The following is a 19,207-nucleotide window of genomic DNA, read 5'->3' on the forward strand; positions in this document are numbered from 1 at the left end:
CCGGGTTACCTGGAAATACCCAGTGATGTCACCCTTCGTGTTTCTAACTGTAACTGACCCTGGAAACCAAGATGAAAGCTCTGAGTGTCGATTCTCCCCAGCCTATTTAGCACTAAGTTTCATTTTCCTAATCTGTCCAGTAGTGTGGTTAAAGTAGATAATCTCTTGGGTCCTTAAAGGGGTAATGTTCTTTGATTTTGTACTTCAAAGTCCTAGCATTTTGGGGCTGAAAGAGGCCCTAGGCAAGGGCTGGGTTTCTTGGGTAGAAAGTTCTGGCCCCTTCATTCAATGGCAGTAGGTTTTTTTTGCTGTGCCCCACAGGTCTAGGGCTCAGACTTCAAAGTCAAGTTGGCGTCCTTGTTCATAGTGTTAGTCCTCTAGAATCAATCCCACCATGGTTCAGGATTAGACTAACTCCAGGATCTATGAAGGGAAGCCCTGGTACATGCTGGAAATTTGATTTGTTTTTCTTGGTCAGGGCAAGACTTCTGAGGCCCTGAATTCATTTTTGGAGTTTCAGATTCAAAGAGAAATAGTATCTGCCATCCCAAAGGATGTGCTCCCTCATGAATTGGATTGGCCAAGATCTCGAGTTTACTTTGAGTACGAACTCTACTTTGGATTTCTCTGATTGGTCTCTATAGACCTCCTGCATTACAAAACTGTACAACACACAGGTCAAGAGTTCCTGGGAACTGTCAGCCACTTCTGATAATGGCTTCATTATGCATCTCTGATTTAGTTTAGTTTAGTTTTTTTTTTTTTTTAAGTGAGGCAATGGGGGTTAAGTGACTTGCCCAGGGTCACACAGCTAGTAAGTGTTAAGTGTCTGAGGCCGGATTTGAACTCAGGAACTCCTGACTCCAGGGCCGGTACTCTATCCACTGCGCCACCTAGCTGCCCCTGATTTAGTTTTGAAAACCTTCATTTGATCAAGTTTTCCCCCTCCACCCAAGACAGTCAAATAGATGGCTATCATTCTATTACCAGAATCATTTTGGCTAAAAACTGGATGTTGCTTTAACAAAAAAAGAAGGCCATGTCTTCTAACAATGTCTTACTCTAGAAATACTGCCAAAAACCTGGCCTATCTCCCATGTTATCAAATATGGTGCTCCCATGCCAAAAAGTAGAGAGATGTATATCATATTTTCCCCTATTCTCTCTCCAGAAGTAAAGTCTTGGCTTAGAAGCAGACACCATGACCTCATAAACAATGTATGCTACACCATCATTAAGGAGATGCTTTTCCCACCAAAGTCAAAGGGCCCTACTCACCATCACAGTCAAAGAGTGCAAACACTACATCACACACATGGTCCGAGAGTTCCACTTTAGCCACAGTCTTGGCTACCTGTTGCATGGTCGCTGAAAGAGAAAAAAGTCACATTGTACTGACACAGCTCAGCAACCAGTCAAAGTCCATGGGAAAGTGCTAAATTTGGGGTCTGATATTCATTAACCTTGTGATACTGAACCATTCCAAAAATATTAGTCAAAACTTCGATTAGGGACAAGTCTCATAATGTTGCTAGACCTCCATTCTCTTATCTGTCTTCTAAGGTCTCTTCCAACTCTGTATGTGGGATCCATCCTTGGGCCCTTTTTAGCCAGAGGAAAAAGCTGCAAAACGATACCTTTGGGGAGGTTAGTTTTTCATTGGCATTGAAAAGTAAGCAGCTGATTGCAAATTTTTCCTTATAAAATAGATGTATTCTCTAGACAGAATCTCCTTAAAGATAGAATTGTTCATAGATAGAATTACATTCCTCATAGGTAGAATAGATACAGGAAGTGGATTCTGATTTCTGGATGCTCCCTAACCATCCAGATGCTAACTCTCCTTCAAAAGGCTGACATAAAAAGTGGACAGTTTATGATTTGTTGGCTTGGAGCCACACCAGCAAAGCCTGAATTATCTCCCTTCTCTCCAAGGCCAGTGCTGCCATGTGTCCAAACTCTATAGCTGTAGTAGGTTGCAGGCTCTCAAGGATGGCTCAGGATCCCACCCCCACAGTATATACTCCTTTCTTTCCCCCTTCTTTAGTATTATCCCCTTCCAGTTCTTAGGATATAACCTTGATTTTCTTTACTTTTGTAGGTGGGGGTTCAAATCGTTGGCCACCAAGCTTCTACCAAGATTTAAACCCTGATTAAGAAAACTACAATTTACACTTACTAGTTGTGTGACCCTGGGCAAGTCACTTAACCCCAACTGCCTCACTAAAAAAACAAAAAAAACCCTACAATTTAAGGGGCAGCTAGGTGGCACAGTGGATAGAGCACCAGCCCTGGATTCAGGAGGACCTGAGTTCAAATCCGACTTCAGACACTTAACAATCACTAGCTGTGTGACCCTACGCAAGTCATTTAACCCCAATTGTCTCACAAAAGAAAGAAAGAAAGAAAGAAAGAAAGAAAGAAAACTACAATTTGGGTGAACCTTCCTAGCCTGAAACCTGTACTCAAGTCTCTTATGTTGGTTGACAGAAGTGAGAGGTTGGGGCATACACCATAATTTGTCAATGATGCCTGATACTTGAGCAATCTCTTTCAAAGGTATCTCCTGATAGGGAAACCTAATTGCTCAAAATCAAGTTGTTTTTTTTTTTTGTTTGTTTGTTTGGTGTGTTTTTTTTGGGGGGGGCAGGGCAATGAGGGTTAAGTGACTTGCCCAGGGTCACACAGCTAGTAAGTGTCAAGTGTCTGAGGCCACATTTGAACTCAGGTCCTCCTGAATCCAGGGTTGGTGCTTTATCCACTGTGCCACCTAGCTGCCCCTCAAAATCAAGTTTAAAACCAACCAGCAAATGAGCAAAAAAAAAGACCTCTCTTCTGTTATATGAAGCGAGGTCTTTTCCTTTCTTTGTAGTAATGGGTAAAAAAGAGCAATATATTAGCTATAACTAAGGACAATTTGGTTTAAAATAAACTTGAAACAATAATCCCGGTCATGCCAAATTTGAAAGCTATTTAGTTTTGGAAAGGCTTGAATCTATCACTGGAGTGTTAAGCCACAAGTGAAACTAAATGTTTTCAAACTTCTTAGACAAGGGAAAAAAACAAGGACCCTGTCACTGCATCCCTCCCCGGCCACTGCTCTGCACCAGCTCTTTTTTTCTTTTCTAATCTTGCTCTGTTGGATGAGAAGTCTTTTCTGCAGCACCCACATCTCAAGGCTTATTCTGCACACCTTTATAGTAACCTACATATCACCACCACTGCTTATCGTAGACAGCAATGCACACACAAATTACTGAACTGAGGACTACAAAGCCCAGAGGGAAAAAGGGTCAGTTTTAAGCCATGAATCAATCAGCAAAGAAATCCTCGCTAGTAAATATTGGATGAGTTTCATCAGAAAGCACCAATGGTAATGTGAATATAAAATCAGGGGTCAGTATGGTCTTCTTTTCTACCTATTCTATTTCCTGCTACCATCTTCCCCGCTCCTATTTTTCACCCAATCTCTCCCTGAATCTCTGTCAGTCCACTTAACTATTATGGTGCTCAATAAAACCAAGAGAAAGAAATATTCTAACACTCCACAGGCAACCTGGTATGGTGGGAAGAGTAACAAACTGGGAGAGACTTGGATTATCATCTGAGTTTTGCCATTAGTCTAGTGGCACCAGTAAGAGCCTGTCCTTCAGGTTTTTTCATATACAAAATTATAGGGGGTTGAACTAGATAATCCTTAAAGTGCCTTCCAGTTTGCTTCATTCATTTACTCATTCAACAAAACAACAACAAAATGATGTAATAAGCCCTGCACTGAAGTGAGATGGCAAATTAAGTAAGGCATGGTCCTTGGCCTTCAGGAGCTCACAATCTGGTAGCTGTGGCTTTAAGACCTTACAAGTGTCCTTAGGGAACACTGTCCAGAATCCTGCAGATCCTCATTCAGGGCCCTGAGAGATACAACTGTTATCCTGGACCTCAGTGATCTTAATTTACTTGCCAGTGAAGACAGCCAGCTTATTATAAAGACTTACTGAATACCTGTTTTGTGTCTAGCTCAGTTCTAGATGCTAAGAGATGCCATCAAAGACACAGATAAATAAAACCCCCTACTCCTACAATAAGTAATTGCAAAAACCAAAAGACATACGTGCAAAATGAGAGCAAAATTAATTATGTGCTTGTGTGTATACATATATACATATAGAATTAAATTTTGTTTTATTTTCTCCCTCTAATCTCCCTCTCTCCTCTCCATTGAGAAGGTAAAAAACCAAAATCGATTACAAATATGTATGGTCATGCAAAACAAATCTCCACATTAGCTGTGTCCAAAAAGAAAAAAAAGACAAGAAAAAAAAGAAAAAAAAACTGAAGAAAAAGAAAAAAATATGCTTCAATCTGCCCTGAGTCTATCTTCTCTCTATTTGGATAGTATGTTTAATCATGTGTCCTCTGGAATTGTGGTTAGCCACTGTGTCGATTAGAGTCTTTCAAAGTTGATTGTTTAGATAATATTGTAAATCTTGCTAATACAATAAAAACTGCATAAACTGTTCGTTTTCCTGGTTCTGCTCATTTTACTTTGTTTCAGTTTATGCAAGTCCTCTCAGGTTTCTCTGAAACCAACCTCTTCATCATTTTTTAAAAATAAAAGTGTTTTATTATTTTCCAGTTACATATGAGGATAGTTTTCAACATTTGTTTTATAGGATTTTTAGTTCCAAATTTTTTTCCCCACCCTTTCTCCTTCCCAATGATATAGGTTATATATGTACAATCTCTTCATCATTTTTTACAGCACAACAGTATGCCATCACATTCATATATCCTAATTTGTTCATTCCCCAGTTGATGGACATCCCTTTAATTTTCAATTCTCTGCCATAACAATAAGAGCTGCTATAAATATTTTTGTATACATGGCTCTTTCCCCTCATTCTTGGATCTCTGTGTGGGAGAGATGTAGTAGTAGTATGGCTGGATTGAAGGGTATGCAGAAAGGTTTTTTTGGCATTTCCCAGAATGGTTGGACCAGTTTACAGCTATGCCAGCAGGAGTACAATGATCAGAAATACATTAACAGCTGGGGCAAGTACTGCAAATCTGTGTAATTCTTGTGGAATGAGATTTATCTGGGAAAGTTATTTTGAAGAAGGTGCAATTTGAAAGTTTTGAAGGCAGTCAGAAGTAAAAATGGGTGGAGATGGGAATTCGGAAATTCTCTGCTGGGCATGGCAGGCGGTTCGGCTTGTTTGGAGCCTAGATAGTGGGGCACATTATGAGAAGCACTGAGAGCTGAAAGTGGGGTACAGTGAGTGAGCAGGCAGATCAGTCTTCAGGTTAAGCCAAGACAATGAGCGAGGTAGTCATGTGACAAAGACGGTGTCTGAACAGATCATGATTTTGGCAGCTGTGTACAACAAGGACTGGAAGTCAGGAGAGAGTGGCAGGGGAAGAGCATGGGAGGCAGTCATGGCTGCCTGGAAACAAAGTGAGAACTTGCAGGTTTCCCCCTTCCCCAGCCCTTCTATCCAGATGCTATTTCTGGAACTAGGGAAGATAATAGGATAGGGGTCCAATAGATCCTAGCAAGAGAGGTTTTGCCCATTTCCACCAAGCTTCCTACTCTATGTTCAAGCAGAATGGTGTTAAACATGCATGGGAGTTTGGGAGAAATAGTTCAGAGATGTGCCCTCAGTAATAACTCCTGAGGATTCAGTATTTGAGAGCATCATCCTTTGTCTTGGAATCATTAGATACTTGTTTTGGTGCAGGCCTTGCAGGGTGGTCTGTATTTCAATGTTTCCATCTTTACACTGCTTCCATCGGCCACCATTAATCCCCTGTAGGGCTACAGGCTTGGATGAGCGAGCGTCCAGCATGCTTTAGAATAGGGTGGAAAATATCAAGTCCGATATTCCTGTCTGAGCCTTAGGGAATCCAGAGATTGCTGCACTGCCAAGGAATGTGATTTTTTTCGGCTCATGGATTAGGCCCCATGAATCGACCTGCTGAATATGTCCTGCTAACTATATTCACAGAATTGGAGTGTAAATTTTGAATGAGAGCCATAACTGCCAAGTAGACCGGAACATTGCCAGCAGGTCAGCATATTTCCTTTTGTGTAGGGAAACCTGATCAAGATTATAAAATTCCTCTCCTGAAGAAAGAATGAGAGCAAAGGTAACTGGATACTCTATAGGCATGTTTTTCATCATGCTGTGGGCTCCTGCCGAAGGAGCTTTCTCCATTATAAGGATATGCCTAGCAAGTGGCCTGGAACACTTGTGTTAGTCAGGCCATCTTCTTTCCTGGTCATTGTTGATTCGTCATTAATCCATCCCCTGCCTTTCTTTATCATTTCACATTGATCCCCATGCTCTTCATGGCCACATCTCTTTGTCTCATTTCTGTTCACACAGTTCTTTCTCTTTTAGAACTGTTCCACACGCTGAGTCTCAGAGACGCTCTGGAAGAGAACATCTGGGCCAATCTGCCATTTCAGAGATGGGCCAACAGGAGGTGACTTGTTCAAGGTCACAAAATGAACCAGTGGCAGAAGATCATGAACTCAGGCTCTCCCACTTGCAGTCCCTTGTTCTTTCTACTGTGGCATGCACTGCTGATTCTGACTTGCCTGACTCTCTGACACTGTCTGGAATAAAATAAAATCAAACCTCAAACTTGGTAAAGGCCTCACCCTGGAAGCTTCTGAATAATGTCAGTGTCACTAAGGGGTTCTCTTCGGAGATGAACTGGAGATAATAGGCCACTTAAAGAGTAGAACACTCAAGCATTATTCTGAATTCAGGGAAGGGGAACCTGCCATGGCAGATTTTGGTAAGTGAAGGCCTTATTCCTGTGCCCTTCAAGGATCAGCTTCTCAGATCAGCTCTCAGGATGTGATTCATAGTGGGTGAAAATAAACATTTAAATAGCTGAGGAGTAAGTTAGCAAGGCTCTAAGTTAGTGGGATGACAGCACCAGCCAAGAGCTCAACCAGCAGCTGGTCCTAAGTTTTCTTCCATCATCTACATCAAAGCTTCTTAAGTTTAAGAAGCCTTTCTCTACATCCTGCCTGATGAATGGTCACCCAGCTTTTACTTAAACTGGCCCCACAAGTGAGAGGTGCTCAGTATCTACCAAGGCAATTCATTCTATTTTTGGAAAGCTTAAATTGTTAAGAAATTCTTCCTTGAATTGGGGCCAAATTCTATCTTCCTATAAATTCTACCCAGTGGTCTTAGTTCTTCTCCTGGGGGGCCAAATAGAATAAGCAGTGCCCAATAAAAAAATCAAACAGAGACTATCAGGATTGGAAGGGGTCTCAGGGCTATGAGTCCTACCCTTTGTGATAAGCACATTTCCAGAAGTACTTCCTGAATGATTATAAGGTTGTGGTACAAAATGGCAGATTGTCTGAGAGACTCAGAGTACCTATTGTGTGCCCACTCTTTAAGAGGCACTCTGGGCAATGTGGAAGTAGCAGAAGAATGGCTTTGAGCATACAGGAAGGCCTTTAACACACCTGACACAACAGCATAATGAAGTGAAATAAGTGTACTTGGTGATTACTGAAGGTTAAAGGAATCAGGGAGAACCTGAATTGGATTTCATAGAAAGGCACAGGAATGGAATCATGAGTGAGACTGGGGGGAATGAGGGAAGAAGAGGCAATGTAGGAAGAGTAGCATGAACAAAGACAATGATTATGGTGTGTGTGTGTGTGATGGGGGGCAGAGAGCTCCTACTCGGGAGAACTGAAGGCTCCAATCCTTTTGGCCTCAGCAGTCGTGTCTGGAAATCCAATTTAACCACAAGCCCCCATTTTATCAACTCTGCTTAGCTCCCCTCCCAATACTTCCATGGCATTCTAGGTCAGAAGGAAATTATGCTCACTCATTTTCATTATCTCACACTATATTACATCTCAATGCTCCTGAGTATTCAATGAATTCTGCAAATATTTGGCATCTTATCACAGTGTCTTATGAATATTTTCCCCTTCCTGGAAAAATCTGGTAATTCATGACAAGGTTTCCAAAGTCTGGGCCCAATACTCTTCAAATACAACACTAAAAGGGGAGAGAGGTATGAAGTCCCATGTGACTGAAGGTTATGTCCAAAGCCATTTGGGAACCATACAACTCAGGCCTTCTGATTGGAGAGCTTTTTCTACTTCAGGTGCCTGAAAGAACTGAGAAAAAAAGGAAAGGGAAATTTGCAAATGTACTGTGTGGGATGGCAGGGACAAGTGGGTAGGTGGAATGGCTGAACTGGGTATCATTTCCTGAACTTGGCAGCCTTTGCCAGAGGAGGATATCAGGCATGCCTCTGGTGTCCACACCAGAAATGTCAAGAATGGCTGTCAATGTCAATGGCTTTCTGAAAGCAGTAAGACGGAAAGGTCAGTACCGAGGATTTCGCTGTAACCACTTTAAAGGTAAAAAATGGGCTTGTGCTGGGCATGGCCCAGATTGGAGCTGCCTGTCTCCTCTGGATGTGGAGGTGCTTGGAAAGGAGAGATGCTTGGGTAGAGTTACAGCCTGAACTGTGTGCAGCCTTGTGACTTAGCAGACTGCAGTGGGGAAAATCAAAAGCAGCCTTGGCGACTGCCAAGGTGAATGCCAAGATGTAGGGAGGTCAACCCTTTGATGGGTTTTCTGGCCATTCTCTGGTTTTTAGATCTCACCCCTCACCCCCAAAACTTTTTTGAAGCAGGTCGGGTAAAAATCCTATTTAAAACAAAATAATTCTTGTCCTGGAAGGATGAAGGGAAAATCACCACCTGAAAGATCACTCTGTCCTTTTCCAAATATAACACATGGTAGCAGCAGCCCTTCAGAAGCGAGCTGAAGGTGTTTTGGTATTTTCCCTTCATTTTCCTGCCCTTTCTAGATGCCTGGGGAAAGGAAAGATGGCGATGAAGTGCTGAGGGCAGTTAACCTAAGGGCAGGTGCTAAAGGTATCTTTTAATGTTACATTTTTAAGGTCACTTACTTTAAGGGAAAACCATCAGACGCATGAGGCAAGGAAGAAGGTGGGGGCAACTGGTATATATATTTTGGTCTCTGGGGGAAGACAACGCCTGACCTCGGAATCCCCAGTAAGCAGTCGGTCAGGTATCCAGCAGAGCTTCCTACACCCTCTGGCTGTAAGAACGCTGGGCAGTCTAGTGGCAGCTGCTTCAGTTTTAGCTAGATGGCAGGAGGCAAATATGGTAAGCCAAGATGGAGACTGCTCAAGAGAGCAGAATATGTGAGTGGCAAATCCACTACTCTTAGGGCACATCTGGGAAATAACCAGTCAGAAGATGGGTGAGGGAAGCTGAGATTTCAGAGCTTACTGGGGGAAGTGGATCATTGCTTGAGAATCTTAAAGCCAATCCAGGAGATTTAATTTTCACTCTAGTTTCTATGGCAGACCTCCTTAGCAGCGCCTCCCTCCCCACTGACCCCTCCCTATGTCCAGTACTGTTCTTTTCACTGATTTTATTCAGTAAAATGTACTTCAATCTATGTGTGAGTAATCAAGCCTTTTTTTTGGTTAAAGAAAGTTGGGAGGTAGATTAAAATCTTTTGGGAATAGGGGCAAAATGAGTTAAATAACATGGATTATTATTGGGCATTTTCCTATGCTAGATTAGACAATTCAATCTGGGACTCATGCAGGTCCCTCCGGCACACGGACTGGACTGAAGAACTGAAGTGTACTCTAATGACATCACACAGGCACCTGACCAAAGGGAGCAGGCAGGAGCTGCTCAAGCTTGGCCCTGTCTAATGCCTTACTCAGACACTCCCATGCGCTCTGCCCACCTTTGACATCTGGCTCCCTTTCTGTTTAGATGTAGATGCTCCTGTAGGGTTGCCTTCCCATTTGTCCTCTACATGCAGCACTTTAAGGCTTTCCAAGCAATCCACTATTTCATCTGTATATATTTATATCTACTATCTCACAGCTCAATGGGGAACATCCATATCCACCCTGCAAGGCAGGTGCTATTGTTGTTTTTCTTAAATCGTGTGCTTTGACCTGCATTCAGACTCCAGAACTCTTTTTCTGAATGTGGAGAACATTTTCCATCATGAGTCCTTTGACAGTGTTTTGTATCATTGTATTGCTAAGAGCTAAGTCTATCACAGTTGATCATCACACAATGGTGTTGATACTATGTATAATGTTCTCTTGGTTCTGCTCATTTCACTCAACAGATAGATGCTATTGTTATCTCCAGTTTATAGATGAGAATACAGGCCTTGAAGTCATTAAGTGTCTGAGCAGGATTTAAACCCAGGTCCTCCTAATTTCAAGTCCAGCATTCTATCCACTAGATTTTTTTGGGGGGGAGGTGGGGGCAAGGCAATGGGGTTAAGTGATTTGCCACAGCTAGTAAGCATCAAGTGCCTGAGGCTGGATTTGAACTCAGGTCCTCTTGAATCCAAGGCCAGTGATCTATCCACTGCACTACCTAGCTGCCCCTCTAACCACAATCGAATCCTACTTCAGACACTTACAAACACTTTAAGGCCTGTTTTCTCATCTGTAAAATGGTTCATGCTACTATATATAGCAAGAGCCAACTCAGGATTTGAACCTTTCTGAATAACGTTTCTTTTAAACTAGAGGCAATCGGGATTAAGTGACTTGCCCAGTAAGTGTTTGAGCCTGTATTTGAACTCAGGTCTTCCTGTCTCCAGGGCTGGTACTCCACCCTGAATAACATTCTGAATAATAAACATCTGGTTCTGCAACACACTTGAGCTCTTCTCTAGCTTTCCGACATTCTTATGATAACAGTGAGGGTTGGAAGATCGTATTTCAGAACTGTTTTCCATTCTGCAAGACTTTGATAAGGAAAACAGAGACATCTCCCCCATCTCTGGCCCCAGCCTCAAACTGGGTGCCTGTTTAATGATGTTTTTAAGGACTTGAGCTGTCTTCCTATAAGCCTGATAGTGGTAAATATTCTAACAAAAGCTTAAGAAAAACACACATTATTGTTCTCTTAGCATAAACTGGTCAGAGCCCCTGTGGTCAGACAAAGGGGTAGCCATTGCCAGAAGTAAAGAAGTAAAATAAAGTGATATCCAGTTACACACATGCAGAAACCTTGAGGAGCAGGGTGGCTGCAAAGCTAGACTCTGATAAAGCAAATGGAGGGGGACCAAGCTGCTAGTCTATTACATCTGGGTGATGGTGCTGCCAACAGCCAACAGGCCAAGGCCACCAGCTGGACCCTGACTGACAGACCAAGCTTCCCAAATGGTGCTGGCTTTCCTCGACTTAGCACTTCCCAGGAGATTCTGATTTTCTGGGGCTTGGAGAGAATTTTGATGAAACTCAGTCGCATTTCAAAAATCAATTTAAGCTGAAAACCATCACCACAGCTCATTTTTTAAAAAAAAGGTCTGGCTTTCAAAGTGCAGACATCCTGCATGTTGCATGCTCACTACAGAGCTCTCTTCTGGCTCATTATGAAATAATAACATACCTGGAATTTATAAAGCCCCCTCCTTCATGACTGAAGAACAACATGACAAAACCCAAAGTGAGGAGCCAGACAAGCCTATGATTACATGAGGGTGACCGGGAATGCCGACGATGCTCCATTTCAGCCAGGAAGCTTTTATTATTCAGCACACACTGGTGCTGCAGGCCCTCTGCTAGCCGGGCCCCGACTAGACTGAGATAAAAACAAGAGAGGCCCTGACCTCCAAAGCTTGAGGGTGAGGGGCAAATGCACTTCTAGGCATGGCGAGGACCTGCCGGGGAGAGTCCTGATCATGATAAAAACTCCCATGGACCAAGGGTTTTACAATTCACAGCAGTTCAGGAGGCTGTTGTGATGAGGGCGGGGAGGAGGAGCAGGAGGAGGGATTTCCAGTCACAGTAAGAAGAGGTTCTCTTCCTCAGAACCTCATTCATCTCTTTTCTAAATTCCAAGCTCCCCAAGAAAAGGGATAATGTCATGGCAACATTACAGTTGCTAGGAGGTAGCTGGGTGGCCTAAGTGGGTAAAGTGCTGGACTCGGAGTCAGGAAGATTTACATTGTGATCCTACCTCAGACACTTATTATTATTAATAACAATAATCATAATAATTTTGTAGTTAAGTCATGTCTGACTCTGTGACCCCATTTGGGGTTTTCTTGGCAGAGACACAGGAGTGGTTTGCCATTTCTTTCTGCAGCTCATTTTATAGACAAGGAAACTGAGGTAAACAGGGTTAAGTGACTTGCACAGGGTAACATAGCTAGTAAGTATCTGCAGCCAGACTTGAACTCAGGTCTTCTTGACTTCAGGCCCAGTGCGCTATCCACTGTGCCACCTAGTTGCCCCTATACATGTATACACACATACGTATTTATACATACACACACATAAATTATATAAGTATGTATATGCACACATTTGTGTGTGTATACAACTATAAGTTGGAAAATCATTAACTGTACAGGAGAGGTTCAGTAAAGGAGAAACCACTGCTAGCTGGAAGGGGTACAGTAATGAGACAAGGTTTCACAGGGAAAAGGGAATCCTGGGTGAGCTTTGAAGGAGAAGTAAATCTTTCCAAAGGCTGAGGTGTGAAGGGAGGCAGTTCTAGGTTTAGGGGAATGGTGTCTGTAAAGGTAGGAATGCTAGGTCAGGGAAGACTGAGGAGCCCAGTTTACTTGAAATAAAGACTGAAAGAAGGAGAATACTATGGTAATGTAAGTTGGCCTTGGGACCTTCACTGTGAGGCTAAGGTGTGTCTGGTACATTAAGGTTTCTGAGTAGGAGAATGAGGTGATGTAATTTGGGCATTAGTAAGACTATTTTGCCAATGGTGTGAAGGACTGATAGGAGGTTGAGAGCTATGAGAGGCTATTATGATAGTCTAGGTAATGAGGGCTTGAACTATGGTGGTGACAATGTGAACAAGAAGAAAGAGGTGGATATGAGAGATGGAGGCTGGTGGAGAAAAGCTGGGCTTTCTAACTGATTTGATATAGGAGATGAAGGAGTGGGAAGAGTTGAAGATGACTCAGGTTTTGAACCCAAGTGATGGAGAATGGTGACATCGTCTCCAAAAACAGGGGTGGGGGGAGGGTGTTGAGAAAAGCAGGTGAGAGGACACCCAGGTAGAGACAGCTAGAAAGCATCTAGAAATGGGGCACAAGGAAGCAGAGAGACCGAGGTGTCCTCCCAAATGTCAGGGATGAGCCTCCAAACCTCTACAGGTTGGTAAAAGATGAAGAAAAAATTAATGAAGTCCTGTTTGCACAGAACTTTGATACCTTCACAAATGCTCTTATCACCCTTTCAGAGGCTTTTACTCTTCTCAATGCCCAAAGAGGCATCTGTGTCTTTGCCAATCCTATTCTCAACTCTCTTCTATTAATGGTACTTGTATTGGAGTGTGTGTGTGTGTGAGTTAATAATTTTTCCACTCATTTTCCCATGGCATGATGGTGAAATGGTGGCTGTCCTTGTCTTCATTTTAAAATTGATATGGTAGTTTTATTTATTACTCAACATCTTACACTTGCCAGAAAGTCAGACACAAATCCCCAGAACAATATGTTTTCTTCCCCTTTGGGGTGTTTAAATAATTTAACTAAATCACAATATATTTAGGCCCCTGTAATTAAATTAGAATCAATCTTTAGAGTTTATTTTAAAAAATTTAATATTGTATTTCCCCCCCCCCCCAATTACATGTAAGAGCAAATTTTAACATTCTTTTAAAAAAATTTTGAGTTCCAAATTGTTTCTCTTTCCCTCCCCTCCCCTCCCACCTCCTTGAGAAGGGAAGCAATTTGATAGAGGTTATACATGTGTAGTCATGCAAAACATATTTTCATATTAGTAATATTGTGAAAGAAAACACACAAAACCCTAAGAAAAATAAAGAAACTAAAAAGAAAGTATGTTTCAATCTGCATTTAGACTCCATCAGTTCTTTCTTTGAAAGAAATAGCCTTTTTCATCATAAGTCCTTTGGAATTTTCTTGGATCGCTGTATTGCTGAGAATAGCTAAGTCATTCACAGTTGACCACTGTATAATATTGCTGTTATTCTATATAATGTTTTCCTGGTTCTGCTCATTTCACTTTGCATCAGTTCATGTAAGTCTTTCCAGGTTTTCTGAAACCGTCCTGCTCCTTATTTTTTATATCACAATAGTATTCCATCATAATTATATTTCACAACCTGTCTAGATATTACCCAATCAAAGGACATCTCCTCAATTTTTTGTTTTGTTTGTTCTGTTCTGTTTTGTTTTTGTGGGGCAATGAGGGTTAAGTGCCTTGCCCAGGGTCACACAGCTAGTTAAGTGTCAAGTGTCTGAAGCTGGATTTGAACTCAGGTACTCCTGAATCCAGGGTGGGTGCTTTATCCACTGCGCCACTTAGCTGCTCCCCCATCTCCTCAATTTTTAATTCTTAGCTATCACAAAAAAGAGCTCCTAGAAATGTTTTTGTATATATAGGTCCTTTTCCTTGTTTTTTTTATCTCTTTGGGACACATATCCAGTAGTGGTATTGCTGGGTCAAAGGGTATGCACAGTTTGATAGATCTTTAGGCATAGTTCCAAACTGCTCTCCAGAATGATTAGATCAGTTCACAGCTCTACCAACAGTGCATTTGTGTCTGAATCTTTCCATATTCCCTTCAAAATTTATAATCTTTTTTTGTCATATTAGCCAATCTGACATGTGTGGGGTGGTACCTTAGAATTATTTTAATTTGCATTTCTCTAATCAATAGTGATTTAGATAAATTTTTTACATGACTATAGATAGCTTTGATTTTTTTTGTCTGAAAACTATTTATTATATCCTTTGACCATTTATCAATTGATCAATGATTTGTATTCTTATAAATTTGGCTCAGTTCTCTATATATTTGAGAAATGAGGCCTTTAACAGAGAAACTTGCTATAAACATTTTTTCAGAGTTATTATTTCTGTATATTTCCCTCTATCCTGCTTCCCGCCTCTTTCCCCAGTTTATTCTACTCTCTCTCTTTTCATTCTGACTACCATCTTTTCCAATTTGCCCTCCTTTCTATTAGCCCTTCCCTCTCATCCTCATATCCTCTTCCCTTCCTACTTTCTTATAGGTGTAAGTAGATTTCTATACATGATTGAGTGTGTATATTATTCTCTCTCTGAGTCAATTCCAAGGATAAGGTTCAAGTACTTCCCCCTACCTCTGCCATTTCCCCTTCCATTGTAAAAGTTCTTTTGTGCTTCTTTTAAATGAGATAATTTCACCTCATTCTACCTCTCCCTTTCCCTCTTCTCTCTCTCTTTTTTTTTTTTGCAGGGCAATGGGGGTTAAGTGACTTGCCCAGGGTCACACAGCTAGTAAGTGTCAAGTGTCTGAGGCCGGATTTGAACTCAGCTACTCCTGAATCCAGGGCCGGTGCTTTATCCATTGCGCCACCTAGCTGCCCCCTTTTCCCTCTTCTCTTAAAGCATTTCTCTTTCTCACCCATTAATTTTATTTTCTTGGATACCATCCTATTACAGTCAATTCATATCAGTGCCCTCTCTCTATGTATACTCCTAACTCTCCTAATAATGAGAAAGTTCTTAGGAGTTACAAGTATCATATTTCTCATGTAGAAATGTAAACAGTTTAACCTTATTGAATTCCTTAAGTTTTTTCTTTCCTGTTTACCTTTTTATGCTTCTCTTGAGTCTTGTATTTGAAAGTCAAATTTTCTATTCCATTTTGGTCTTTTCATCAGGAATGCTTGAAAGTCCCCTATTTCACTGAATATCCATTTTTTCCCCTCTGAAGGATTATACTTAGTTTTGTTGAGTAGGTGATTCTTGGTAGTAATCCCAGTTCCTTTGTACTCTGGCATATCATATTCCAAGTACTCCAATCTTTGATGTAGAAGCTGCAAAATCTTGTGTTATTCTGACTGTGGCTCCACAATACTTGAATTGCTTTTTTCTGGCTGCTTGTAATATTTTCTCCTGGACCTGGGAGCTCTAGAATTTGGCTATAATATACTTGGAAGTTTTCATTTTGGGATCTCTTTCAGGAGATGATTGGTGAATTATTTCAATTTCTATTTTACCACAAGGCTTTAGGATAGCAGGGCAATTATCCTTGATAATTTCTGGAAAGATGATGTCCAGAGTAATTTTTTCTTCTTTTTAAATTATAGCTTTCAGGTAGTACAATTTTATATATATATATATATATATATATATATATATATATATATATATATATATATATATATTTTTTTTTTTTTTTGTGGGGCAATAAGGGTTAAGTAACTTGCCCAGAGTCACACAGTTAGTAAGTGTCAAGTGTATGAGTCCAGATTTGAACTCAGGTCCTCCTGAATCCAGGGCTAGTGTTTTATCCAATGTGCCACTTAGCTGCCCCCCAATAATTCTTAAATGATCTCTCCTGGCCCTATTTTCCAGGTCAGTTGCTTTTCTAAGGAGCTATTTCCCATTTTCTTCTATTTTTTCATTCTTTTGATTTTGTTTTATTGTTTCTTGATGTCTCATGGAGTCATGCACTTCCACCTACCCAATTCTAATTTTACCATTTGGTGTATTTTGTTTCTTAAGGTATTATTTTCTTCAGTATTTTTTGTGCCAAGCTGTTGACTCTTTTTTCATGATTTTATTGCATCACTGTCATTTCTTTTCCCAATTTTTCCTCTACCTCTCTTATTCGATTTTTAAAAGCCTTTTGAGCTCTTCCAGGGCTTTTTTTGGGCCTGAGATTAATTCACATTTTTCTTTGAGGCTTTTGATGTAAAAGTTTTGTGTTGTCTTCTTTGGTGTTTGTGTTTTGATCTTCTCTGTCATCCTAGAAACCTTCTAAGGTCAAGTTCTTTATTCATTGTTTACTCATTTCCCCAACCTGTTTCTTGACTTTAAATTTGATGTTAAAGTTGTCCCAAGCTTCAGGTTTTTCATGCTGCCATTTTCAGAGCTAGTTCTGGGGGTCTGTAAGTTGTCAGTTCTTCCAAGGTGCTATGATATAAGGAGAGGAGTGTCTACTACTCTCCTGGCCTGTGCTCTGGTCCATGATTGATCAAGCACTCTTTTCTGCTCTAGAACTGTGTCCAGGGTCCCTGATCCCATGCAGCCACAACCTCTTGGATACTAGTGCTCCTCCTTGTCTTGGGACTGTGACACAGTTCTACACATGAGCAGTGCAACCCCTGAAAGCTCCTTCTGACCAGTTCCCTGACCCCCTTCAATCTTTAGTTTCTAACTCTAAACCACTGTCTACTGCTGCATAAAACCCCCATTTACTTTAGAATTTAATATTCTTAGCCTTCATCATGAATAATTTAATTTTATAAATTGATGACTTTGTCTTGAATGAAATCTGGGCTAACACTGATTCTCATACATAAATGTTTTTACAAAATTCAACCATGACCTTAGGTTCAGAATTAGTCACCACCCACAGACTCTAAAGATATCTGTGAGCTGGAAGAAATGTATTTGTTGATTTCAAAACATCACCATTTGTGCCCATGCACAAGGACCCCTCTACCCAACAACCCCTTATCTGGGATGGCTCATGATGGATTTTGTTCTTTAAAAATGTCTTTCCCAACCATCCAAACCTGAGATCACTGTTGATGTGCTGTTCTCTGCTATTTGGCAAGGGCTTAATTGAATAAACTAATGACCTATTCATAGCCTCTCTTCTTCATTTCCAAAACCCAATCAATTTGCTAAATCCTATTGATTCTGCTTTACAATCTCTCTCCTTTTTTAGTCTTATTGCCTGTCATCTTCTGGGCCTCCTGCTCCTTTCCTCCCCTCCCCTCCCCTCTCCCCCACCATAGAAGGAGCCAGGCTAAAAGATCTTCTCTAATCCATCCTGCACAGCACTGACAGTGCCAGATAAATCCTCCTTATGCACAGATCTGACTGAATGTGTTGCTCCTCTGCTCAAAACTCAGCAGTTTTCTAGTGCTTACTGAATAAAGCCCACATTCCTTTGCCTTGCAGTCATAGTCCTTCGATATCTTGTACCAGCCCACAGATATGGGACTCTTCTCCAAACTCTCTGTTTTCATAGAGAACTCTGTGTTCTCCAAACACAAGTGTCAAGTGCTTCTAACTCTAAACTTCTGCTTGTCTCTTCTCAGTTCTAGGGCCTTCCCTCTGCTGATTATTTCCAATTCATCCTGTAACTACCATGTTTGTACCCAGGGCATTGCAAGGGACCTCTGAGACTAGTTAGTTCATTCTACCTTATTTCACACAAGGGCAATATGAGGCCCAGAAGAATTAAGTGATTTTCCCAAAGTCACATTAGTGGTAGAGCTGGGATCCAAACCCATGTTTGACTCCTAAGCCAGTGCTTTATCTACTCTATTACATTGTCACCATGATAACAGCCATAATTGTCATTTGGGTTGGACTGGATGAAAATCTTGTGATCCTCATAAGAACTCTATTCCATAGACACTACAGATTTTATTATACCCATTTTATAGATAAAGAAAAGAGGATCTGAGAGCTTCCAGTGGTTTGCTTGAATCACACAGCTAGTAACTGAAAACTGATACAAGTCGGATTTGAATCCAGATCTCTTCTGTTTTTGAGTGCTTCCTTCTTTACACTATGCCATACTGTCTAAATGCTAACCCCAAGATTGTATGATATTGTAGGGGGCAAATTATATCAGAGCACATCAGTTATAAACTCTCACAAATACTAAGTGAAAGATACAACCTGTGAGGAGTTGTGTAAAATTTAAGTTGGATGTGTTTTCAGAGGGTCAGAATTCATCAAAGGCACTGAAGGCCATCATTTTCATTTCACCAGACTGGAACTAAGGAAAAAGTGGTTTGAAAGAAGGCAGCCTTTTCCATGCTGATGATAAAAAGGGGAAGACTGTACAAGTCTCACCTGCTGGACTAGGCCAAATGGATCTGCATGTGTCAAGGGCAATTATGTGATAGTCCTGCTGGCATTCTGGGATGTGTAAGTGACTTTTTCACAAACTGAGCTCTTTTGTTGTTGTTGCTGTTTGTTGTTTCAGTCATATCTGACTCTTCATGACCCCATTTGGGGTTTTCTTGGCAAAGATACTAGAGTGGTTGGCCATTTCCTTCTCTAGCTCATTTGACACATGAGGAAACTGAGGCAAACAGGGTGAAGTGACTTGCCATGGGTTACACAGCTAGAAAGTGTCTGAGGCCAGATTTTAACTCAGGAAGATGAATCTGACTCCAGGTCTGTCACTCTA

The 19,207-nt window shown here is 41.2% G+C and overlaps 1 protein-coding gene across 5 annotated transcripts in view; it reads right to left on the reverse strand.

The window, feature by feature from the left end:
* The window catches only part of MICU1 (mitochondrial calcium uptake 1), a 238,752-nt gene that overhangs the window by 2,810 nt on the left and 216,735 nt on the right, over positions 1 to 19,207 (reverse strand). For all 5 annotated transcript variants that reach the window (XM_043987836.1, XM_043987835.1, XM_043987834.1 and 2 more), the window contains one exon: positions 1,279 to 1,368. In XM_043987836.1, coding sequence (XP_043843771.1) covers positions 1,279 to 1,368 — 90 coding nt within the window. The remainder of the gene's footprint in view (positions 1 to 1,278; positions 1,369 to 19,207) is intronic.

Source organism: Dromiciops gliroides, chromosome 2 (assembly GCF_019393635.1).
Source record: "Dromiciops gliroides isolate mDroGli1 chromosome 2, mDroGli1.pri, whole genome shotgun sequence".
NCBI lineage: Eukaryota > Metazoa > Chordata > Mammalia > Microbiotheria > Microbiotheriidae > Dromiciops > Dromiciops gliroides.